The sequence below is a fragment of the Phascolarctos cinereus genome, unplaced genomic scaffold (genome assembly GCF_003287225.1).
Source record: "Phascolarctos cinereus isolate Bilbo 61053 unplaced genomic scaffold, phaCin_HiC Scaffold_5;HRSCAF=322, whole genome shotgun sequence".
NCBI classification, from domain to species: Eukaryota; Metazoa; Chordata; class Mammalia; order Diprotodontia; family Phascolarctidae; genus Phascolarctos; species Phascolarctos cinereus.
This window is the reverse complement of record NW_027555958.1, coordinates 56,429,348-56,455,909: the sequence shown is the minus strand read 5'-3', so window position 1 is coordinate 56,455,909 and position 26,562 is coordinate 56,429,348. Positions and strand designations below refer to the sequence as shown.

Here is a 26,562-nt window from a genome sequence, read left to right as displayed (position 1 = left end):
GTAGAGAGATGCAGGAGTGGTTTGCCATTTCCTTTTCCAGCTCATTTTACAGATGAGGAAACTGAGGCAAACAAGATTAAGTGACTTGCCTAGGGTCACATAGCTGGTAAGTTTCTGTGGCCACATTTGAACTCAGCAAGATGAGTCTTCCTGACTTCAGGCCTAGCCCTCTATCACTGTGACACCTAAATACTAAATATGTTACTCTATATCTTAGAAGGACACCACAGGTGTGTCTAGAGCATTGTATTAGTATGTGCACCCAGGAAATTTTTATTTTTTATTTTTTTAAGGTGGACATTTGTTGATTACTCAGTCACAAAGGATCTTGAATTCATCAAGGCAAGGAATGAAAATTTAATAAAACAATATTAAAAAGTAACATCTAAACTTCACTTTAAAAATAAAAAATTTAAAAATGCAACACAAAATATCAATTCTATTTGAAACATTAAGGTGTACCCAGCATACCTCACATAACCTCATACACATGCTCACGAAGTACATTCCCTAACACTGTCACTTATTACCTAGGGCTGATCCTGCCTGTCACTTCATTAGGACATTTTCATTTTAAAAATAGATAGATGGTTTTGTCATATTTGGTTAATCCTGTTAAGGAGCATCTATCTGGTGAAAGGGTCAATACAAACTCATCACAGCTACTGGAAAAACTCAAGATGAAAAGTTATACTAATGGCAATTCAGTTGGTATCATTTCCCCCCATGTCTGTGCCCCCATTCTTTTTTTTTTTTTTTAGGCAATTGGGGTTAAGTGACTCGCCCAGGGTCACACAGCTAGTAAGTGTCAAGTGTTTGGTCTGAGGCTGGATTTGAACTCAGGCCATCCCCCCATTCTTAAAAGTCACTCCCTCCTCTCCTCTACCTCCCAGAATCCCTCTCTTCCTTTAAGATGCAGCTCAAGTACCTACTATATGCTACGTGGAGTTTTCCTGATCCTTCCAAATGCTAGTGCCTTCCCTTCCAAACTATCTTGTGTTTAGCTACTTCGTCTTTATTTTGTATTTATATAATCCCTACCAAGGAATAGCTCTTTTAATATATATTTAAAGATTATGTACCACTATATAGCAAAACCCAGTCAAGGTTCCAAACTGAGATTAAGTCTACTCTTGCTATTCTTCTGCAACCAACTTTTACTCCCCTCATCCCAGCCAACTGTGTGACTTGAGGTTAGAAAAGCCCTTTTCATTCTTGTTAAGTCTCTGATTGACCATCTGTATCCCCAAACTCATTTTTGGGACTTCACTTACAAAATTCCACAGAAGCTGAATGAGGATTGGGTCCAAGAAATTATCCCCAATTCTCATCAACTCCTGATTGGCATGCAAATAAACTCAGGGCTAGGTAAATGAGAAAGGCTATGCTTTTGCCTTTGAACTACATTTGTGCCATTACTGTGCATACATGCTAGCAACAAAATAACTGGTTATTTAGCAATCTGTCCCCCAGAAAAACTGTGTTCTGTTTACACTATAATTATGGGGCATAGAAACCGCACAGTCTAAATACTGCAATTCATTCAAACAACAAACATTAGGCAAACACCATCCTGTGCTATGTGATACTTTTCATAATTCAGTTTCTCTTCTGAAGAAACTTACAGGTGCTCTTGACTTCCTAGAATTCAACATTATACCCTGCTCATGTAACTTCCTTCTTCCCTCCACCTTCTTTTCAGGTCCCTTCATTGTCTAAAGCCTGGCTTCTGACCTCATTATTCAACGGAAACTACTCTCTTCAGTTACTCATGACCTCCTAATCACCAAACCTGATGCTATATTGGTCTTCTCTTAAAGCTCATCCTTCTTGACCTCTCTGCAGCCTTTGACACTTTTCATCTTATGACTTTCTTTTCTCTAGGTTTTCATGACACTACCCTTTCCTGCTTCTACCTATCTGATCGATGCTTCTCCTTTGCTAGAGTTTCATCCAGGTCATTCAGGCTAATACTGGGTATCCCACAGGACTGTCTCTTTTCTTTTCTCCCTCTATCACTTGGTGATCTCATCAACTCTCATCGATTCAATTATCATCTCTACGCTGATAATTCTAAAATTTACTCTTCCAGTCTCTCCTGACCTTCAGACTTCCATCTCCAACTGCCTAATGGAATCTCAAACTGAGTGTCCATAGTTATTTCATACATAACATGTATGAAACCAAACTTATTACCTTTTCCCCAAAACTCTCTCCTCTCCCTAACTTCCCTGTTATTGTGGAAGGTACCACCTTCCTCCCAGGAACCCAGGCTTACTATTCAGGTAACATCCACCTCTCTTCTTTCTCCTATAACCTTCCCCCTCCCATTCAATCTGTTGCTAAGTTCTGTTGGTTTGACCTTCATTACATCTCTCATGTGTGTCACCTGCTCTCCTCCGACATTGCCACCATTCTGGGGTGGGTCATCAGCTGGACTTGTGCAGTAGCGCCTCAAGGCTCTTTCTCCTCCAGCCCATCCTCCATTCAGCTGTCATTTTTTAAAAAGTTTTCTTGAAATGGAAATTTATTGTTTTAAAAAGATATTTATAGTCAATGACTATAGTAATCTATTATTTGATAAACCCAAAGACCCTAGCTTCTGGGACAAGAAGCTGCTCTTTGAAAAAAACTGCTGGGAAAACTGGCAAAGAGTATGGCAGAAACTAGGCATAGACCCAAATCTCACACCATATTCCAAAATAAAGTCAAATGGGTTAATGATCGAGATATAAAGGCTGATACTATAAGCAAACTGGGAGAACAAGGAATAGTTTACCTATCAGATCTATGGAGAACAGAAGAATTCATGACCAAATAGGAGACAGAGAACATTACGAAAAGCAAAATGGAATTTTGATTACATTAAATTGAAAAGTTTTTGCAAACAAAGCCAATGCAACTAAGATTAGAAGGAAGGTAGAAAATTGGGAAAGAATTTTTACAACCAGTCTCTCTGATAAGGGCCTCATTTCTAAAATATATAGAGAATTAAGACAAATTTATAAGACTACAAGCCATTCCCCAATTGATAAATGGTCAAAGGATATGAACAGACAGTTCTCAGATGAAGAAATTAAAGCCATCTATAGTCATATGAAAAAATGCTCTAAATCGTTATTGATTAGAGAAATGCAAATCAAAACAACTCTGAGGTACCACATCACACCTATCAGATTGGCCAACATGACAAAGCAGGAAAATGATAAATGTTGGAGAGAATGTGGGAAAACTGGAACGCTAATACATTGTTGGTGGAGTTGTGAAATGATCCAACCATTTTGGAGAACAATTTGGAACTATGCCCAAAGGGCTATAAAAATGTGCATACCCTTTGACCCAGCAATAGCACTTCTAAGGCTATATCCCAAAGAGATCATACAAATGGGAAAAGGACCCACATGTACAAAAATATTCATAGCAGCTCTTTTTGTGGTGGCAAAGAATTGGAAATTGAGAGGATGCCCATCAATTGGGGAATGGCTGAGCAAGTTGTGGTATATGAATGTAATGGAATACTATTGTGCTATAGGAAACGATGAACAGGTCGACTTCAGAAAAACCTGGAAAGACTTATATGGTCTGATGCTGAGTGAAGTGAGCAGAACTAAGAGAACGTTGTACACAATAACAGCCACGTTGTGCGATGACTAATGTTGATAAACTTAACCCAGAGGCCTCGTGATGGAGAATGCTATACACATGCAAAGAAAGAACTATGGAAGTTGAATCACTATCATTTTTTTTCTCTTCTGTTGAGTTTTGTTTCCTCTTTCTAATGGTTCCTCCTATTGGTTTTAATTTTTACTTACAACTTCACTAATGTGAAAATATGTTTAATAGGAATGTAAATGTATAGCCTATATGAGATTGTGTGCCATCTTGGGGAGGAAGGGGGAGAAAAATTTTAAACTCAAAAGCATATGGAAGTGATTATTGATAAATCAAAATAAATAAATAAAATTAAAAAAACAAAATATTTATTTATTTTCAGTTTTCAACATTCACTTCCATAAGATTTTGAGTTCTAAATTTTCTCCTCCTCTCTCCCCTCCTACCTCCCCAAGGTGGCATGCAATCTGATATAAGCTCTACATATACATTCATATTAAGCATTTTCACATTAATCCTGTTGGAAAGAAGAATTAGAACCAAGGAAAAACCATGAGAAAGAACAAAAAAAAAATAGAGAGCAAATAGTATGCTTCCATGGGCATTCAGACTCCATAGTTCTTTTTCTCGATGTGGAAAGCATTTTCCATCATGAGTCTTTCAGAGTTGTTTTAGATCCTTGCATTGCTGAGGAGCTAAATCTATCAAAGTTAATCATCACACAATGTTGCTTCCACTGTGTTTCATGTTCTTCTGGTTCTGCTCACTTCACTCAGTATCAATGCATGTAAATCTTTCCAGGTTTCAAATTTATCTTCTTAAAAAGCAGGTCTGATCATGTCATCTCTCCATTCAATAAACTCCAGTGGTTCCCTAGCACCTCCAGGATAAAATACTAAAACCCTCTGTTTGGCTTTTAAAGCCCTTTACAACCTGTCTCTTTCCTACTTTTCCAGTCTCCTTACACTTTACTACCCTGCACTTAGTCTCTGATCCAGTAACGCCGTTTCTTACATGCAACACTCCATCTCCTGACTCCAGGAATTTTCTCTGGCTGTCCCTCATTCCTGGAATTTTCTCCCTCCTCATCTCTGCCTCCCAGCTTCAATGGCTTCCTTCAAATCCTAGCTTAAAGTCCCACCTTCTACAAGAAGCCTTTCCCAATCCCCCTTAATACTAGTGCCCCCCTCTGTTGATCACCTCTAATTTAGCCTGTATCTTGTTTGCATATAGTTGTTTTCTTGTTGTCTCTTCCATTAGACTGTGAGCTCCTTGAGGGCAGGGACTGTTTTTAGAAGGCTTTTTAGTAAATTCTTATTGATCTACTATTTTTTTTAAGCAAAAATACTTCTTTAATCCTTTTGGGGAGAGAAATTAGACACATGTGTTGGGGCCTCCTCTAGTAGGACACCCAAGGCAGTAGGGCTAAATCTTGATGTGTGTATTTGGGACTCAACAAAAAATCAAACGGTCTAGTGTAGCAACAGTGGTGAGGCACAATGGTAACAGTGAGCAAAGTTGTCTAGTGACAACATATCAGTACATATCAGTGCTTCATGTCTGGGCCTGTTGCCGCTTGCCTGAATTCAGGGACTGTTAGTTCTGTGATTTAGTTGCAGCAATGTTCATCCAGAGAGTGAGCCCAAAGCATTGTTGTCATGCCAAGCTCAGAGCACAACTTGCTAGCTGTGCCTTAGATCTGAAAAACAGGGTTTCAACTCTGAACGATTCCTGAGAGAGTGGTGACGTTGAGGCTTAGAGGTTTAGGGGTGCTGGAACCCCCAAATCACAACAACACGTGGGTCCTGTCCAAATGAATTCAACCCAAGCCTTCTTTCAGCCAAAGACAAGGTTTATTAAAGATCCGCCACATTGGCCAGACTCTTAAGGAATCTGAGCATTTGTGAGCTATTGGCTAGATTATAAGAATCTGAGCCTATTGACCTACCACTGTCTTCCTTCGTTAGAAAGGAAGCTTCTTGAGGGCAGCGATTGTCTTTATTTTTGCTTGTATTTTTAGTACAGTGTCAGTACATAGTAAGCACTAAATAAAATGCCTGTCACTTATTGGAGGACAAAGATTAATAGTATCATAGTTTGGTTGGAAAGCATATTGTTGGGAGGGAGGGAGTACCCATCTCCAGGGGCTTACAGAACCGCAGAAGTATGAGGGCAAACTAGCTTAACTAGAGGGCTGTGTTTGTTAGAGGACTTTGGACGGTCCCCCAGCTATGCTGCTGACTACTTGTGTGACCTTGACCAAGTCCCTTCCCTCTTCTGGGAGTATGCTTCCTCTTTAACATGTTATATGTGCGCATAGTGAATTAGATGACCTCTAGGGTCCCACACCTTTTTTCTTGTATACCAGGGAGTTGTGGGAAATATGTTCAGATGCTTTTCTTGGCTGAGAGGTGGGCAACTACAGGGACAGAATGCTGCCTACGTTGTCAGAAGCCAACCCGCTGGAGGTTATTTTTGCATAACTTTTTCTTCAGCAGAATAGGGAAAGCAAGAAACATTTATTAAGCACCTACTATGTAACAGGCACCACTAAACGCCTTACAGATAACTCATTAGATTGTAAGCTCCTTGAGGGCTTGTCTTTTGCCTCCTTTTGTTTCCCCAGTGCCTGGCACATAGTAGGCGCTTAATAAACACTGATTGGCACAGAAGTTGGAAATTCAATTACTTAAAAATAAAACTAGGAAAAAAATGGAGCCAAAATCTGTTGGTGCTCAAACTTGACGGATCCCGGCGCTCGCTGGCATGGCGTCATTGTGATGACCCTGTGACGTCCACAATGCTTTCGGCCGTGACGTCAGACCAACAATAGCCCGCATGTCGGGGGCGGGGCGAGCTGAGCTCAGAGAAAGGCTGAGGGTCTGAAAAAACGATTCGTCTCCTGGACATTTCCACGCGCGGGGAAGCCTCGGCAGCCTCTCGAGGGGCCAGGCTGACCTGCCCCCTTGGGCCGGGGGTGGGCCGCATGACTCCTCCCATGCCCAGGTCACCAGGGAGGGGGAGAGGGAAAGGGAAAAAGAGGGAGAGGAGCGCCGCCTAGGAGTGCCAGAGCGACGGACCGAAGTGTGAGCCGGTGGCGCCCTCTGCCGGCGGGCGGCACCACACCTCTTCTCCTCCCAGCCCCTCCCTCCTTCCTCCTGCCCCTTGCCGCCCCCCACACCAGCCCCGCCCTTGATTCCAAGTCTCTCGATCCCGCCTCTCTCTCTACTCCAGTCTCTCTATTGGTCTTCACTTTGCCCTCCCTCCGGCCTTCCCTCCCCACTATTACTAGGCCCGCCTCGACTGTCCGTGTCCGCTCTGGACGGCTTGTCAATAAAGTTGTTTCTCTTGCCTCGCGCAGCCGCCTCTGTGCCCCGCCCCACTCTTCTCGCGAGATCGCGCGGCGGTTGTGGGCGGCATGGCTGCGGTGGCGTCTGAGACTCGTGGCGGCGCGATGGCGGCGGGGTTAGCTCGGGTCCCCGATCCCTCCGTGGATCCGGGGGAGCCTGGGCAAGGCCGGAGCCTGCGCACGGCCCACGACGTGGGGGGCCCGCGGGCGCGCACCGGGGACGTGCTGCTGGCCGAGCCGGCGGACTTCGGGTCGCTGCTGCTGTCGCGGCCGGTGCTGGAGGGGCTGCGGGCGGCCGGCTTCGAACGGCCCTCGCCGGTGCAGCTCAAGGCCATCCCGCTGGGGCGCTGCGGCCTGGGTGAGGCCCGGGGCCCGCACTCTGCTCTCTCTACCCACTGTTGAGCCAAACAGAAGCGGGTCGGGGCCGCCCCCGTTCCCCGGCCCAGAGTTGGGGGCTGAGGAGCTCCCTCCCCGCATCTTCCTTCCCAGGGTCTGGCCTTTTGCACATGGCTTTCCGAATGCCGACCTAACCTGGGGGGTGGGGACAGGACTGGAAGGGTCAGTTGACATCCTTGGTCTTCAGTCAACGAACTGGGCCAACAGAGGAAGGCCAAAGCAGCCCCTCCCTTCAGGGAGCTTGCAATCTAACGAGGAAGACGGCAGCATGCAAGCAGACAGCCATGTTCCAACTCAGACGAGGTGCAACTGTATCCACCCCGATGTTTTTAACAGTAACTCTAATAGTAGTTGTTTGCTTCCCTGCAGATTTAATCGTTCAGGCCAAGTCTGGCACCGGGAAAACCTGTGTGTTCTCCACCGTGGCACTAGACTCGCTAATTCTTGAAAACCTGGCTACCCAGGTGAGTTTCAGTTGGAGGGCACAAGCAAATGGGTTTCTTCAACCCCCTAGCCAATGGACTTGGGAGGTGTAAAAGGGACTTTAAAGTGTAATGATGGTGGTGAGGACGAATGGCAAAGGATGAAGCAGGGAGAGTCCAAAGCTTGAAGTTTTCAGTTCTGAGCATAGGAACCTTCCTGTAGCATCATTATGAGTTATCTCCAAAGGTAGACCTTGGGCCTTATCCAAACTTTACTTATTTCCCAGTGCCTAGTGCCCTGCTTTGCTTAGACTCTTAAATAAGTTTGTTGAGTTGATTGATTACTCTGCTTTACTTGTGACAGGAAGGCATGATAAGTTGAGTATCCTTCCATGATTGCTTAAGTGGTTGCCGTTCAGCTTCTTCCAGGGAAATAATGCTGTGAGAGGCTTGTGCTCATGAGCTCATGAAAAGAGCAGGCTCTTTCCTCCTTCATCCTTTGGGAGTGTTTCTGGGGACTAGATGCTTTTCATATTTTAAAAAATTATTCTGAAAAGAGAATTGATTTCTTCCTTTCTCTTCCCTATTTCCCCAACCCCCAGATCCTGATTTTGGCTCCTACAAGAGAGATTGCTGTGCAGATCCATTCTGTTATCACAGCCATTGGAATCAAAATGGAAGGTTTAGAATGCCACGTCTTTATTGGGGGGACACCTTTATCTCAAGACAAGACCAGACTTAAAAAGTGCCATATTGCTGTTGGCTCTCCTGGTAAGTTTGTCCCTTTGTTTTACTGTTGTTACTTTTAGGGACTGAATAAACTTTTCTGGGCAAGAACATGGTATATTCTGAAAGTAAGGGGTAATGATTGCTCTTTTAATGGCCAGTGTCAGGAACACTAAAGCAGAGAGATGGACACTAAGCAAATGAGAAAACAGTGTGGTACATTGGGAAGAGTGGTAGTTTTGGAGTTAGAGAACCTGGTTTTGAATCCTGGCTTTGCTACTTATTACCTGTGTCAGTTAACTTTTCTGGCTTTTGTTTCTTTATCTGTAAAAGAAGGGGGATGGACCAGATGACCTGAGGTCCCTAATCCAAATCTGTGCTTTTGTGAAAATAAGGAATCCTCCTAACTTGAGGTCATGAAGAATAAGTTCTAAATGGCTATTTGGGGCAAAATGGGTCTGAAGACAATGTGAAAGATTGTTAGCTGCTTTCTGGGAGGCCTTCTGGTCTGTGGATACTAATTTTTAATGTATATGTTATGGATTATCTTAATTTGCAGGCCCGCCAGGAGTTGGGTGTTTTCTTGTAAAATGTTGATTAAACGGGAATGCCTCAGAAGGGAAGAGGTCTGGTTTTAGGGTAGCATCCTGGGCCTAATTGAAGCTTCTTGAAGGCAGAGATTTTTTTTCCTTAGCACTGACATCCCCTTTTTTTTCTTTTTTGTCTGTATATGTGATTACCTTGATAATAGAGAATTCAGGAAGGTGGAGCTCCTTTTACCAATGCAACCTGGCAACCATCTTGCAGCTTAGAGTCTAAAATGCTGCCTGGGGCACACAGCCAGTCTTTATAACAGGCAGGACTTGAACCTGTGTCTTTAAACTCTGAAATCCAGTCTCTAGCCATATGCCTCTTTCACAGTGTGAGAGGTATATTGCACTTAGTAGTAGCTTATTAGATGTTGAGTAGGCACTTTGAGTAGAAGGTTTTAAAATTGAATTAATTTGAACTTAATTTGAATTAATTTCCATTTTGGTTTATTGATTAACTGTGCACAGATTTTAATGGGAGTTGGGGGAGGAAGTTAGGGGAATATAACTAATAGTGTCTGGTCTGCTCTCAGGCTTCCACAAGTTGCTGTCGCTATTGTTTAGATTCTTTAAAAGGGATATCATAACTGTGTGTGTGTATGTTTATATATGTACATACACATACGCATAATGCTTAAATGTTTGCTTTGTACATAGTTGGTCCTTCACTATTATTTAGTTTTTATTTTTTCTGAAACATAGGCAGAATTAAACAGTTAATAGAACTTGACTACTTGAACACAGCCAGTATCCGTCTTTTTATTCTTGATGAAGCAGATAAACTTCTAGAAGAAGGGAGCTTCCAGGAACAAATAAAGTAAGAAAAATAACTGAATTAACCATTAAAACAAAATGCATAAATGTCTTTCACTTTCTTTTCCAAGGGATTCTTGTGTTAAATATCTCCAGAGTGTTTATTTTTCTTGTTATCTGCAGTTGGATTTATTCCTCCCTGCCTGCCAACAAACAGATGCTGGCAGTCTCAGCTACCTACCCTGAATTCTTGGCCAGTGCTTTGACGAGGTACATGAGAGACCCCACATTTGTAAGGCTGAATTCCAGTGACCCAAGTCTTATTGGTATGTCTAGGTTTTAGATATGTCCATTGGCATATTATTAAGTTCATGATATTCTGATAGTTTTCCCCTTTATTGGTAGCTATTAGTATACATCTGTTATAGCCCTTGTGATAATTCTTGACATATGGCATGATGCCTATTCATTCTGTACTAATGATTCCTAATTTTTTTGCATAGGGCTGAAGCAGTATTACAAAGTGGTAAATTCACATCCCTTGCCTCATAAAATTTTTGAGGAAAAGACCCAACACTTGCAAGAATTATTCAGTAGAATTCCATTTAATCAAGCTTTGGTCTTCTCTAATTTACATAGCAGGTAATATAATTTAAGATTGAGATGCTGGGTGAAGGAGAAAGATATTTATGGGAATCTGAAAATTTTTTTGGACGAATTCTGTAATCATAAGATTTGAGTTCTATGTATTGTTTTTCCACAGAGCCCAGCATTTGGCTGACATCTTGTCATCCAAGGGCTTTCCTGCTGAGTGCATTTCAGGTAGGTGGTTCTTCTTTTAACCTTTGTAATAATACCTTGGAACAAAGTTCCCAAAGTAAGAAGGAAGAAATGGTATATCAGATGTAATCTTGGGATTTTCAGCCAGTCAAATGAGTAACTTCCAAATAAAGAAAATAGCTACTTAAATTTTACTTTGATAGGTTAAGAAAAGAATTTTCCCCAATTTTTCTGTAATTTCAAAGTAGTGCAAAGTAGTGTTCCAGTTAAAAAATCGTTTTTGTGGAATTCTAGAGTGTGTTTGTGATCGTCTACTGTGAACTTTATTTTACAGGTGAAAAGATTATTTTGTTAGTTAAATTAAATAACAGTGATGGAATTTTGTAATTTAAATAGAGTTGCCAATTTTATTATTTTATGGGAGATAAAATCTAGAAGTTGCCATTGCCTTCCACATAGTTAAAGTATCTTCTGGACTAGCAGGAATGAATTATTTGGGGTATTTTTTTCAGATAGCAAGTAAGTTGACTAAGATGACATGTTTTTGTGACTCAGGTATGGTTTTCACCTATTGTATGGGACAGTGTTTTTTGATAGAAAAACATTTTAAATTTGTGTCAGAAAACCCTCCAAAGTATAATATATGTTAAGCCTTCATTGTAATCAGGATGGGAGCTCATATTTATAGTTACGATGCCTTGTGTGGCTACAAAGTGAAATTTACATCGATCTCCTTTTATCTTGTAAGACTCTTGTGAGATAAATGGTTCAAGTGTCATCCCTATTTTATAAATGGGCAAACTGAATCTCAGAGAGATGGTGGCTTCACCCAGCTAGTAGATGGAACTCTAGCCCAGCTGTTTCAGATATTCTCTCCAGTGTATTTCATCATCATTGTTGGAGCATTTATTATGTAATATGTACATTTTTGTTGGAAAATATCAGGTATAGGTACTCTGTGTGTGTGTGTGTGTGTGGGGGTTATGAATTGAAAGTATTCCTATTCTGAGCCATATTCTAAGAAGCTCATCTCTCGTAACTCATTCAGAATCATTCACATTCTTAGTAGCTCATATCTTACTGTCGTATCATGTGGCAGCTGGATATAGAGCTGGAGTCTGAGTTCAGATGTAGCTACGTGCAGCCCTGTGTGTGTCACTTAACCTTTCTCAGCCTTAGTTTCCTCTTCTGTAAAGTGGGGATGAGATAATCCGTGTTAAAGTGCTTTGCAAACCTTTAAAGCCTCTATAAATGCCAGCTATTTTTATTATGTGTAGGAAAGAAATTTGGAGAGGACTGAAATTTTGCTATTATGCCTCATTGTGCAAGTGATCCTAGGTTCTGGGACACTACGATAGTAAGAACCCAAGCTTTGGCAGGTCCTACTGGACAAGAGAGTATGGGCCCACTTACTGTCATCCAGAGACCAGCCTAGCTCCACTTGAGGAGCCTCATCACCACATGATGAGTTCTTTCACTTGTATCAGTTTATCAGACGATCTACTAAAGTTTGAAGGGGCCAGAATTTGCATCATTTGGAGGACTTACCCATATAAATGAAATCATAAATATCAAAGTCTCAAATCAGGGTCGCTGCTTTTATATATTTGAGTGATAGCAAAATGCAGCAACACAAGTGCTTAGAAAGTGCTTATAAAACATTTGATGTCCCTGGATCTCTTCAGGTAGCATGAATCAAAACCAACGTCTTGATGCTATGGCCAAGCTGAAGCAGTTCCATTGCAGAGTCCTCATTTCAACAGATTTGGTAAGATTCCTGTTCACTTTGGATGACTAACATCTTGGCACATGTTCCGGTTCTCAAATGTGCGGATTTAGTATATTTTATGTGCTTGTATTGAGAGGATACCAGAAGACAGCTTACCTCTTTCCAGCTCTGTGGAATGATTTCTTAAAATGGTTTTGATATTGTCCCTTTTCTTAGAGCTAAAGCAGTAATGGTTCGCATAATAATAGCTTATATATATGCAGTGTTTGGTGTATTATCTGTTTTTCAGATGAGGAAACTGAGGCTTATTGAGGTTTAAAAGACTTTCCCAAAGTGAGATAGCTAGTAAATGTAGGAGTGGGGACTTAAGTCCCAGTCAGGTACTGTTTCTACTGTATCACATGCAGAATTTAGAAAACACATTTACCTTCATCCATGCTTCCAGATGCACTTAATTTGGTGCTTCATCTGTGATTGTGCCATGGTAGTATAGATTTTTTTGGGTGGAAATTACAATGTACATTTTGAAATAATGTGAAGGAACATTATTAAGTAAACACTTGCTATCTTATTTATTTTGAGACTTCACGTGGGATTGATGCTGAGAAGGTGAATCTGGTTGTAAATTTGGATGTGCCATTGGACTGGGAAACATACATGCATCGGATTGGCAGAGCTGGACGTTTTGGTAAAAGACAAAACAAAACAAAAAAATATGGTTTACTTTTTTTGAGGAAAGGGCCCTTATGAAAAGGTTGGAATTGCAGGTATCATTTATGTCCAGCAGCAAGTATAATTTTACATCTCTCTGTTTTAGGTACTTTGGGGCTAGCTGTGACCTATTGTTGCCGGGGAGAGGAAGAAAATATGATGATGACAATTGCCCAGAAATGTAATCTTAACCTCCTCTCTTTGCCAGGTACAGTTTGTTAGCAGAAATTTGTTGAAGATCCTCCTAGCACAAGATGTATTTGATTACCATATTAGCTCTGCTTTTATTCAGGTGGATTGGTTTTTGCATAATTGTTTGTTTGTATAAGTAGAGGCTGTTAGACCGTTCTTTGTAACATCTCAAGTTTAGGCAGCATCTTGTTCTATACACAGCACTTGATGGAATTATTGTTTTAATGTCAGTTATGCTCTGTCCTTTTGTTTTTAAACATTGTGTTTGACACTTAGTGAATATTTTTTTAAAAAACCTAGTCACATGGGAATATTGTTATATTTGACCATTCAATTCAGAAAATGGGGTAAATGCTTCTTTTTGTTTGTTTTGTAAGGCATTGTATTAGGAGCTGTGGGCAAGATAGATACAAATATAGCCCTTGTCCTCATGGAGCTTAAGATGTAATAGGGAAGATAAAATAGTCACACAGCTAATGTAGAATGTGAAAATGTCACAAGAGACAAAGTGTTTGGGAGGTTGGAGAAAAGAGGTTCTTGCTCATGAAAGATTATATTATTTCTTAATATGTTGAATTTGACAGGTAGATGAATGAAAAATAATTGTAAAGCTTTTTTTAACCCACTAAGCTAATGAAATGTTAATATTTAGAATATAGGGCATAATATATTTATTGAATAATCATAATTAATATATCTGGAGAAATTAATTTCTTTGGGAAAATCTTGTCCTTAAATTTAACAATATATAGTTTTTGTTTTTTTTTTTTTTGGTGAGACATTTGGGGTTAACAGTGACTGGCCCAGAATCATACAGCTAGTGAATGTTATGTGTCCGAGGCTGGATTTGAACTCAGGTCCTCTTGACTCCTGGGCTGGTGCTCTGTCCACTGTGCCGTCTAGCTGCCCCAACACCATATAGTTTTAAAAATGTATTTTTTATTTATTTCATTGAATATCCCCAAGTACATGTAAAATTTTTTTAACAATCATTTTTTAAAAATTTTGAGTTCCAAATTCTCTCCCTTCCTCCTGACACCCCCCTCCCCCACTTGATATCAGTTAACAGTATATAGGGGTGTTTTTTTTGGTTTGTTTTTTGGCAAGGCAGTTGGGGTTAAGTGACTTGCCCAGAATCACACGACTAGCAAGTGTCAAGCGTCTGGTCTGAGACCTGAATTTGAACTCAGGTCTTCCTGACTTTAGGGCCAGTGCTCTATCCACTGTGTCACCTTCTTGCACTAACAGTATATAGTTTTAAGGAATATTAAGCTTGAAATTGGTCAAGTCTTAAATTTTAGTTCCAGAGGTAAAATAGTAACATGCTCTCCCTTGGGAAGTCCATTCTATGTATAATAGTCCAGTTTGATTAGTGTTTATGCAAAGTTCTTTAAAAATGATAATATTAAGGCAGCTAGGTAGCGCAGTGAATAGAGTACTGACCCTGGAGTCAGGATGACCTGAGTTCAAATCTGGGCTCAGACACATAACACTTACTAGCTGTGTAACTCTTAACTCCAGTTGCCTCACCAAAGGAAAAAAAATGATAATGTTAAGTATTCATATTTATTTGTTACTTTAAGGTCTATAGAGAATTGGCCAGCAAAACTCCCTTTGGTGGAAACGTGTTAGAATAAATGTCCTTTTTTAGGGGAAGGGGGTGCCTGAAGGGAATAGCATGATAAAGAGCATGAAGGTACCAAGTTAGAATCTTTCACCATGTAATAAATATAGTATATCTTTGAGGGTGTGGAGAAGTCTTTGTGGGTGTGTATTACTCTGGGACTTGGGTGACAACAGAATAGCTGGGAGAGGCCTGGGAATCTGGCTAGATGAGATTGGGAGTTGACAAGGACTTTTAAGGTAGGAGAGACAGTGGTCAAGTCCAGGGAAGTCACCTAAGGCAGGGAAGAGCAGGTTGGAGGAAGAAGGCCAAAGTCTTAAGGAAGTGAGCTGAGAGAGATCAAGAACAACTCAGGTTAGAAGACTAGGGACAAAAGGATCAGAGATGGGCTAGGTAGAGGATCTGGGCAACCGAAGAGATACAGGGTAGGGGGACCGTGACTGTCAGAAACTTAGGCCATAGTGTTTAGACACCAAGGGGTCAAAATACAAGGGAGATTGCTGAGTTACATAGTAGGCAGGGGCATCAGCAGGAAGAATGAAGCTGAGCCAGGGGCTTAATGTAGGGGCTTCATTATTTCTTTTACTCCACCTTCTTGGCTCCAACCCCTTTGGGCATCATTATTTCTAATGTGGAAAGACAGACCTGACTGTTGACATATTTGTTGGTAGGGGGAGAGAGTCCTGAACTACCTAGACAGTGGTGCTGCAACTCCCTGTTCACACCTTTTGCAAAGTGGTCAGCCAGCTGTTTACTTTTTCTGTCACTTTCAGTGTTTAATCGGAACTTAAGTGATGCCTCTCTTGTCTGTCATCCTGTTGAGATTCAGAGTGATTGTTACAGGGTCTTCTCATTGCCTCTTGGTGAAAGTATCAACTTCTGATCGTGGTGTTCATGGCCCAGAATAATCTGGCTCCAGCCCACCTTTCCATTCTTTTCTTCTTCACGTAGTCAGTGTTCTAGCCCAATTGGACTACTTTCAGTTCCCTACCCTTTCCCTCTTCTGTCTCCTCGCCTTTGCTCACACCATCTTTCTGGATCTGGAATGGTGTTCTCTCCTTCTGTATTCCCCTTCCCTCTATCCATCTGTTGACATTCTCCCTTCTTCAAGACCCAGCTCATTTTACTCATAGTACTTCTCTCCTATGCATTGGTCTCTTCCTCTTCTGAATTAAATTTCATTTTAAATACATTTTGTTTTCTCATCCCTAGACCCATTTGTCTTTGCAGCATTGCTGTTACTGTATAACTTGTTCATCTGGTTCTGCTCACCTCACTCTGCATCATTTCAGGTCTTCCCAGGTTTCTCTGAAGCCATGCCCTTTATTATTTCTTTCAGCACTTCTCGTGTGTGTGTATGTGTGTGTGTGTGTGTATCAGAATTTGTTCAGCCGTTCCCTGGTTGATGGGTACCCTCACAGCTTCCAGTTTTTTGACACTACTTTTTGTAGTGTATTTGCTGCTTATATTTTTGTACATATGGCTCTTTTTTCTCTGTCTTGGATCTCTTTGGGGTGTATACCTGGTATTGGTATTGCTAGGTCAAAGGCATGCACAATTTAATATTCTCCACACTTGCCCATTCTGCCCTCTTCTGTCTGATTAGATTTTAAACTTGGAAACAGGAATATCAGTCTCTATATCCCAAGAATAATGTTTTGTATGCTGTAGGTGCTTAATAAATGTTTATTGGGTTTAATTGAATGCCCAGTAGGTGAGGAGTTGTGGGGAGCATAAGTCCTTTCCTCTTCTGCTTGCTTAAGTTTGATAAAGGGAAGAGGAAGAGGAAAATTCTGGGAAAGAATTCTCCACACCCTCAGAAACTTTTGATCCTTCTACCAGATGGAAGTGCTGCTGGGAAGGATGGAGCTTGTCTCCCATATTCCAGGAACAGCTCGTAAGAAAAGTGTTCTTAGGACCTCTGAGGCCTGTGCTGCAGTGCTGTGCAAGTTGATAAGAGTATTAGGAGAATATTAACTCTCTCCTTTTTTTTTTTATCATGTAGATCCAATCCCTCCTGGCCTGATGGAAGAATGTTTGGATTGGGATATTGAGGTCAAAGCGGCCGTGCCTACAGTTGGCTCAGTTAATGTGCACATCCAACCCCCTAAAACAATTCAGAAACCAGATCGGATCATTCAGGCACAGAAAGCTCAGAGTAGCCATGTGGCTCTATCGCAGACAGCTTCAGGTCCTGCAGGGGTGGCCAAATCAAAGAAAGCTGCCAAGCAGAAATACCCAGGGAAAAGCCATTCAGAGTGTGGAGCCAAAGAAAAAGTGGAGCTCTCTAGGGGGGGCGGGCTGTGCCACACAGTTGAAAGAACCCGGAGAGAACTATGTTCAGACCCCTGTTGAAAGTCCCAGCATCTTCCAGAACCAGGCCAGAGAAGCTTCACTTGCCACACTCCCCAAAATCCCTTGTCTGTCTTCCTTTAAGACACAGCAGCCTTGTGTAGCGACTTTCTCGGAATTGGTAGAGGAGTATGAACATTACATTAAGGAGGGACTAGAGAAGCACGTAGAAATCATCAGGCACTATACTGGTCCTGGGGACCAGGCCCTGCAGCCCCAAAACGGTTTATTGAAATGGAGACAAACTCAAGAGAGCCCCCGGGCATTGGTGAGCAGTGGTCACTCGGAAGATTCAGCCAGTGACAGTGATTCCGGCTGCTCAAGAGCATCGTCCCAGAGCAAAGGGAACAAATCGTGTTTAGAAGGCTCTTCTGACAACCAAGTGAGAGAAAGTGAACTGGCCTCCGTGGCGGGCTGTGTTTCTCCCGATCAGCCCTTGAATAGAAGTGAAAACTCGAGTGTGGAGGAAAGCCAAGACGTCCCTCCCATCCCGAGGAAAGCCCAGGGGAGGGAGGAGGGAGCTAACCAGACTTCTAAGCGCAGCAGGAAAAGTGTTCCTAAGCGGGCGCCCCACCAGCTACAGTGGGAGCCTCACGAGAGTTGGTGCGATCACGCTGGGGGGCAGCCTCCAGTTTACCCCCCCAATCCTCAGAGTTATGAGGATTACTGGAGATCCTGCTACTGGGCATGGCAGGAGTACTATGCAGCAGCCTCTCAGTCCTATAGCTGGAATGCCAAGAGACACTCCGATTGGATGGCAGCCTATCACATGAACACCATCTATCTTCAGGAGTTAATGCGGGGCAGTGACCTGTGAAACCTCAAGTAATAGCAGCTCCTTGGTGCCTGGGGGGGGGACGACTGTCCTGTAAGGTGGACTGTGATGGCATTTTTGAGGAACTTTAAAAAGCTTGAGGTTCTATGAAATGCTTTTATTCTTCAGGTTGGTTTGTATCAGGTGAGGTGCTATTTCCCCTTTCTCTCTTGGGAAAATTCACAGATTTGGGCTGTGAAAAAGAGAACTTTGGGTACAGAGTCTTAGTGCATAATTTTCTTGCTGTTCTTTCACTGTCCCCCTTAAAAATAAACTAAACATAATACCATACCACTCCTTATTTAAAACACTCCTAAAATACCACCACCTGCTCCCAAGGAAACATCCAACTGAGATGTAAATATTATGAAGGACTTCGTGTAAAAAAAAATTGTTTCTAATCATGCTGGATTTTTGTAGCTGTGATGTGAAAATATAATATTTTTAGCATTTTTTTGACCATGAACTCCTTCCATTTTAAATTGAGGTAAATAGGGATTTTTAGTAAAGATGTTTCTTTACGTTTGTGAAAGCCCAAACAGAAAGGTTACTCTTTATTTCTATAAAATGAGTTTCTAAAGTTGTGAACCCACCTGTGTTTTCACCATTTCCTTTTCAGATGTCTGTTGCCAGTGAAGCTGCTCAGTTTTGCAGCACACTGGGTCAGGATGGCTGATTCCTCACCTTGTCATCTTCCCATTCTTGCTGTCAGAAGGCAGTCAGAATGAACTAGTAGCTTTTTGGGGTGGAGGCTAGCCTTTCTTCTGCCCCTACTGCCTCCACACAATGTCCTCAGTGCTCTCCTCAGTGGGCCTTTTTTCTCATAGTGCATGTTGTGTTAGACTGGGAGGAAAGTTGTTCTTGTTATGAAACACTTCATTCTAAAATTGTGGCTGTTCAGAAAGTCACTAGAAGTTAGATTTCTTTTGTGTTTCTTCCCTGGTGTGACTGACCTCTCCAGAGAAGGCCTTGAATCTTTGGAAGGAAGAGGACAGGCTTTAGGGGAGCATTTTTGAAGGCTGTTGCTGTTGGGAGGGCTAGGCAACATACATACTGTTCCCCTTTGCTGTCAGCACATACCCACAGTGATCGTCATTTATTGTCAAAACACCCACACAACCGTGGTCCTGAACTTGTTGCGGCACTGTCTGCTTCCTGTTCTGAGGCTGAGCACTGGGAAGCTTCACTTTTCTCTCTCTATGGTATTGCCAAGTGAGGATGAATTAATTAAAACTATGTAAATAGCAATTCCATAATTAGGTCCAGTCTGCCATACAGTGGTAAAGATTTTAATTACACACCAAAGTAAGATCCTGTCCTTGCACCTTACCTTTGCCTTGCCGTGTCCCATTTGCCACCCCCTTCCCCTCCCCCCCCAGAACAGGCAAGCTGCCTGTCATTGCCAGGGAATTTTAATTAGGATGCCACTGCATCTTAATTAGAAATGAAATTGCCCATTAGTCCTGAAATTAATTGGATTCTCTTTAGGTTTGTCTGTTACTTTGTGTTTGTTATTTTTTAAATTGGAAAATAAGCCAGAGATGAGCACATCTTTATTGCCGGAGACTAGTCTGAGGAGAGAAGCTAAACACAAACTATATCTTTGTTTTTTTCATGAACATTTGTGAGAAAAGTTATGAAATTGTGCCTCATCAGCAGAGACAACCAGTTGGGTTCACTTGCAGGGCATTCTCTTCATAAAGTGTTTAGCTCAGGATTGACATCCTGACAAACTCTGCTACTTGTTAGACATTTTTAGGACACCGCAAGAAGAGACAGATACTGAGCAGAAAAACTGCTGTGGCCTGGCTGGGGAAGAGTGCTGGCTAAGCATGTGGACCTGGGTTCTAGTTCTGCCTCCACTGTGAGTGATCATGGGCTAGTCTTTTTAAGAAGAGTAGTTTGCTTCACTGGAAAGTGAAGCCAGTGGACAGGATGATCTCTTAGGGCATGTGGGTTCTATAACTAATGTGAACGGTTATTGGGCGTGGTGGGTTGGGAGGGGAAGGGCTGGGAATGAATCACATCTGCAAATAGTGTGACACCTTACTAAATTCAAACTGGTTGAATTGGCGAAACGTCTGTAGTGAATGCTTTATGAAAGTGTTTTTATTACTACATCATATGTCGAGAAAATAATTCAAATTTGGTTGACAGTAACAGCTAACTAAAAGTTTTTGTTCTTTTCTGTGATTGTTTCATTGAACAGGCGAGTTGGGTGTTATTTTAAAAGTATACGTTTTCTCAAATGGGTTACGTATTTTTCAGGTTTTTTATACCATCAGTTTGCTCCAGGAGCCCTCTTGTTAAAAAATACATTGTGAAAAGGTGAGTTTCTGCTAGTATAGTTTACGGTTAAGATTGTACTCTATTTCAGACTTCACCTTTGTAGACAGGGGAACAGTTTGATTTTCTTAAGAAATACTGATAGAATCTCCAAAGTGTGGCACCTTTGTTGGCCTGTGACTTAATATCCAAGCATACCATAATGAAAAATGTAGGTGCTGTCAGGTCTGGAGAGCTATGGGGATAGGGCGACACCTAGTGGGTGCTGAGAGTCAGAGCAGCCCACCTTTGGTCGTGGACATAAATGTCATAGTCCAGCCACTGGGCTTTTTGACCTCTTGGATATTTGTCCTAAAGTGTCTTATTTCTCATGCTATTTCCAGTGACCAAGATCTGGCTGCTGTACCGTGGTGACAGTTTTAAGAGGATTTTCTTTGAACTTTGTGATATTGTAGCTGCTGCCTGTTCTATAATCATTTCCTTAGAAAATATTTCATTTTGAGCTTTTTCTCTTTCAGTCGAAGGGACCTTGGTGTAGAGGATTTGTTTATTCCTTTATAGCAGGGCTCAGATTTGTAGCTAGGGGACAGAATTAGGGCCAATGAGACGTTTCAGAGAAGCAGCTTTTAGCTCAGTGTAAGGAAGAACTTGATAGCAGCTGTGCTAGAAGGTGCTGTGACTGGAAGTGGTCATGCAAACAATTGGGTGGTCATCTCAGGGATTCTGTAGGAGGCATTCTAGCCTTGCTTAGGACTATGAAGGGTCAGAGCTAGAAGGGCTCTTAGAGGTGATCTAGACCAAGTTCCTCATCTTTCACTCCCTAGGGTGTTTGTGAGGTTCAAGTGAGGAAATAATTATTAGGGGCTTAGTAAGGTGCTGGGCATAGAGGAGGTGCTGTATACATGTTAGCTGTTACTGTGCAAGGTTAAGTAGGTAGTAAGTAGATTGTAAAGGAGCTGGAAGGGTTCTTGGATGTCTTGTAGAAGATCGTTGTTATCTTGCAGGTGATAGAACCAGAGGGTCGAGGGAGGATGTGTACTCATGCTGCCCTAGGTAGGAAGAAGCAGGGCTGAGATCTGGACCCAGGCCCTCCGACTGCAGGTGCTGCCATAGACATTGGACTAGATGATCTTTAAGGTTTCTTCCAACTACAAGGCTTCTAACAGGGAACAGAAAAGACCTTAATCACAACTGCTGTCTCATGGGCCAGAGTAGGTTTAGAAGTGGAAGCCGGAAAACAGTAAGCACGCAGCATCACTTTGGGGTTTGTGGCACATATGCCATTTAATCCAGATTGGATACATCAGGTACAGCAGTGGCACACGACTCGGTACTGTCAATGATAGACACACTTTAACATATGCACTACAGTTTCAAAGAGAAGACAACAGGAAACTCAAGAACTTTTGTTTTAGAAAGTTGTTTTCAGATGAAGTCTGAATCTTCCTGCAGTTTTGTACAGTGCGTTTCTGTCTCTGCCATTGTGATGTTGGTAAGCAAAGCCCATTTATTATACGAAAATAGAGAAGAACGTACGTGATGTTTCTCACAATAAACGTTAACAAAGGGGGTGGGGAAACCTCTTAAGGAGAACATTGCATTGGAATGTCTGATTATCAAAAATATACCAACCCTCCCTCTACCCCCAGCCCCCACTTTGTAAAATAGTCCCTTGGTCCAAGGAACCCCCTGGGACTGAGATCATCACCCTGTACCACGTGGAGTGATCCCCTGCCCAGGTAGGTAAGTGACTTGCTGAGACAAAGGCCAGTCCCAAGCTTGGTGAGAAAGACACATGACGAAACAAACAAGACTAAGTTAGAACCTCTTTAAACCACTTTGTTTTTGGACGGTCCCTTCTTCTAATGAGCCTCCTCTTAAGGGCCATGACAGTGCTTTTCCCTCTTCAGTCATCATGGAGCACTTTGCAAATGATGAGGTTCTCCACAAACAAGCCCAAAAGGAAAAAAAAATGCCTGTCAGTTCCCTGCTTGGCCGTATTCACAGTGCCATTTAGTTGGATGGGGAGCAGATATTTGGCTATGCTAGGTAAACTCTTAAAAAGTCCATAAGCATAACCAACCTCACAGTTATCTGGTTATAGGGGATGGGAGCTGGGATCACTGGAATCTACAGAGAATCTTAAAACCTGATTTTGACCCATGCTTTCAACCTTTTCCTAAGCTTGAAAGTCAGCTTCTCTTTTCTGTACTCTATGAAGTTATCGCCTTAGAGTGTGGAAAGATCCCAAATTAGGGAGCAGGAGAAATCTTCAGGGGTCTGGTCGACCCACATATTTGATGAACAGTCTCAGGATAGTCATGAGTTCTCCACCTTTGCTAATCATTGATCAAAATTACATGGCCACTATTTTTATGTGTATAGAATGTGAGCTCTTTTCTTTGTATCCCCAGTGTTTAACACAGTGCCTGGCATGTGGTAAATGCTTGGTACATGCTTGTTGATTGATGTATTGCCCAATTTCACCCTCCTTTGTGCTGGTGTCAGGCCCTCGGGTAAGCTTGAGAGATCAGCTCCTTTGGCAGCGACTGTATAAGGCTCATCCTCCTTGTGTAATCTTAGTGAGCCAAAAATGGCCGCCAGTATTCTGAAGGAAGTCCTTAGTCTTCTGCTGTTGAGCGAGTCTGGTGGTGTGAGCAGGCTGTCCCGTAACTGTCTCAGGCTCAAAAGGCTTATTCGCAAAGACATGCCATGGAGAAGTAGAAATGGATATAGTTCTTCCTTTGAGAAATTTATGATGTCTCATAGATGGCTCTGAGTAAGACTTTCCCATGCAAAGGCAATGCTAGAGATGTAGGTTCTGTATGATAATCTTGGGGAAAATGCTGGATAAGGCTGCATCCTAATCCTGTATGTCAACCTCAGTTTGTCCAACTGCAAAATGGAGAACAAAAGGTCTGCCCTAGCCACCTAATAGGGTTATGAGAAGCGTGTGATATGATGTCCCCGTTTTGGAAAAGGTGCCAGTGCTAAACAGGTTAAAGGATTATGATTTGATATGTCAGTGTTTTCCAACCCTCCCCAAAGATTAGAAGGGGAACTGCATCTTTTGGCTCTGAAAAAGCTGTTTACACACATGCGGAATTGTCACCCCAAACTGATTCCACATGGAGACAGTGGGTTTGCAGAGTGTGATCTCTGAGCTTCCCTCTTCCTCTTCTCCCAGCCCCAGTTGCCAGGTCGCTTATTCTCATGCTGCTGAGTGTTGTGACAATTGCATTTGTCACAAATGGATTGTTACAATAACACCCTATTGGTGGCTCAGTGCACTGCTCTGATGGTAACTCAGAGCCAGGAGATGCCTCCTAGGGCAAGTCCCTTAACCTCTCTGGAGGTTAGTTATTAGAAGGTTTGGACTAGCTCTCCAAGATAATACACAGACAGTGTCAAAACTTAATTCAGTATCACGTCCTCTGTTTGACTTTGTTTTGACAGGTTGAGGGTGGGGTATGTGGCGTATGTACGTATGGGATCTTTCCAGAAGTGGTTCAAGAATGGAAAAAGCTTGAGAACCAGTTTCCCAGGGAACCAATGGAAGAGAAAGACCCGATCATAATTTTGGGTCTTTTTTTGGGGGGCAAGTTGTAAAGATATCGGCATCGTTTAGTGTAGCAGCTGGACCTTGTTAAACCCACTTACACAGAGGGAAAGGGCCCAGTTGTCATGTTTGGGTTTTTCTCCTATCTATCTAGCTTGACTGCCACCTCATTTTAGACCCAGGGTCAGAGAAGCTAAGGCCTCATCTCTGGCTGAGGGTGGTCGAACTAAAGTGTTGGGGATGAGGGAGGGACTGAGAGGTTTTTTAGGGCAGGTGTGGTGGTGGCGACAGCGAATTCAGTGGATGCCATGAGAGGACCACAGATTTGGAGCTGGAAGGTACCTCAGGTCATCTTGCCCAGTCTCTTCATTCTACAGCTGAGGAAAGCAAGGCCTGAAGAGGCGAAGGGACTTGATGTGTTGACATGGGTTGTACGTGGCAAACCCAGGCATGATGCAGCACAAGGAGCTCAGAATCTGGAGTCACGATAGGGCTTAGGGGGCATCTCGAGACACTTGGGGCCATTTGTTGGGAGGTAGAACTCTAGGTGACCTCCAGACCCCCTTTGAGTCCGTGCTATAGATGTTTTCATACAAAACAGCCTTTGGTTCTACAATGAGACAAGGTGCCTGGGTCGGATGCATTGTTGGGACCCCATAAGACTTTTAAATGTTGGTTAGCCTTCGTGAAAATACTATTCTGATGCCTCCTCATGAAATGGAGATAAGCCTGTGATCTCAAAGGCTCTTCCAGAACAGCTTGAACGCTTCAAGTATGGGCCTGGTATCAGATTGCCTGTTGCAGAGAAGACCATTGCTAGAGGGCTGGCTACAACAACTCGAAATCTACTGAGACAGGGAAGGGTCATACTTTGTATTGGTTGGATGAAGGATCAGTTTCTTTTACCTAAACCTTTTCCTCTCAAAGCAATGTAACTCAGATACTAGACTTTTGGAAGTGTTTCCTTCCTGCTCCTAAAAACCATGGCAAGTCCCTGTTTGCCCTCTATAAGATTGTCTTAGTCTGTATTCCAACCCAGTCCTTTACTTTGTTCCACTGAAGCCTTTATGTAGTAAATCAATGTTAAGCACTGATAATTCAGTGTGTTCAGGTTTGTGTGGCTACTGTGATGTGTGTATATTATATATACATACATACACGTGTGGTCCACAGCTGCACAGTAATGTTTGCTTTGTTTCCCACCAAGATATTAAGGTCATAGAAGGCAGGAACCATTTCCCTCCCATGTTGGGGAAGGTTCCTGAGGCCAGGACCAGTTTGAGTGCGCAGTTAGTGCGTGATGAGGAGATGAGGTTGGAAAGGCTCCCTCTCCTTTGCCCTACCATTTCCTGTGATTAGGTACTAACTCAGAAACCCCTTTTAAAGGGCCCATAGGGCCAGGGTCATGGGGAAACCTAATGAGGGTGAATTTAGGTTTTGGACCAGAGAAATCTTATCTACAGAGGGCTGAGGAAGGAGGACTGTGAATGGTAACCGCTTAGCTGCACAGCAGAGTTTGAGGAACTGCTGAGGAGCTCCAAGGGGTTGAGGAGATAACATGACCATCTTAATCCTTCAGAACACAGGCTGAATGAGTGGTCATGAGGTAGGGAGTCCAGGAGATAGGAAGGATGAACTTATCAAGCCCAAAACTCAGGGAAAGGTCTAAGTGAGTAGATTGGCTAATCCACTCTTTTCTGCAGAAAGTGATAGAAATGGACAAGGGGATACTCCCCCTAGTCCTGCTTCATAAAAGTGGTGCCCAAATTTCCAAGGAAAAGCCATCTTTACACACTTGCTCAGAGGGACATCAGCCATTTACCTGTTCCTCTCCTTAGTACTGGACAGACCTTGAAGAACCATCCAGATTCCCACACCTTAAAACGTCCTTCCTGAGAAGGCATGACCAACCTCGCTCAGCTATTAAGTCAGGTTCTCTGATGTGAAAACCAATTGGCTGTATCCTAGACCCTTGACCAGGTCAGGTATGGTCTAGGGGAAGCTGCCCAGAGGCTCCTGGCTGTGGGCTGGACAGACTTCATGATCAGTACCAACAGCAGAATAGGAGAGAAGGTTGTCTGCATACTCCATGGAATGTCTCCTCCGTCTTTTGTTACTTGGTTTTCATCAGGATGCAAGATTCCCTATGATCTTTTCCTTTTTCAAGATCCTAGGCTAAGTAAGGAATTTGGTTGCAGCCAAAGCTTCGGATATACCAGTGGGGCAGATGACTGGGAAGTGCCATCTTGTCTCTTCTTGGCTTTCCCCCTCATTGTTTTGTTTTGGTTTTTTTGTTTGCTTTTTAAAGCACAATTTCCCATTAACTAGCAGGGGGATTTTTACCACGTACAGTTGTACTGCAGTGGCCAAGGCGGCCATTCATAAACCCAAGTTGTACTGAGAGCCATAGAGAGAGACAGCTGAACAGAGACAAAGAAAGGGAGAGGCAGTGACCAGGTACAAAGAGACGAGGAGACAGACAGACTTGGAGAGAGCAAGAGCTGCAATGTGGTCACATGGCTACTGTGTGGATCACTCAGGTTTCAGTAGGCTCGGTGGGCCAGATTTGCCCACCTGGTGGGGAAAGGAGAGAAAACTCAGTAACAACTGACATCTTGGCCTAAAACCTTCATTATAAAAGGAGGGAAAAAAAAGACTCATAAAATG

The 26,562-nt window shown here is 42.6% G+C and overlaps 1 protein-coding gene across 1 annotated transcript; it reads left to right on the top strand.

Moving 5' to 3' along the window:
• The first annotated feature begins 6,522 nt into the window (after positions 1 to 6,522).
• On the top strand, positions 6,523 to 18,502 carry DDX20 (DEAD-box helicase 20). The gene is given in 13 exon segments (XM_078154948.1): positions 6,523 to 6,698; positions 6,974 to 7,319; positions 7,727 to 7,821; positions 8,382 to 8,550; positions 9,798 to 9,912; positions 10,032 to 10,174; positions 10,352 to 10,490; positions 10,612 to 10,674; positions 12,318 to 12,396; positions 12,940 to 13,045; positions 13,175 to 13,276; positions 16,890 to 17,164; positions 17,166 to 18,502. Coding segments are annotated over 12 exon segments (2,463 nt in total). The 5' UTR covers positions 6,523 to 6,698; positions 6,974 to 7,030; the 3' UTR covers positions 18,054 to 18,502.
• The last annotated feature ends 8,060 nt before the right edge of the window (positions 18,503 to 26,562 follow it).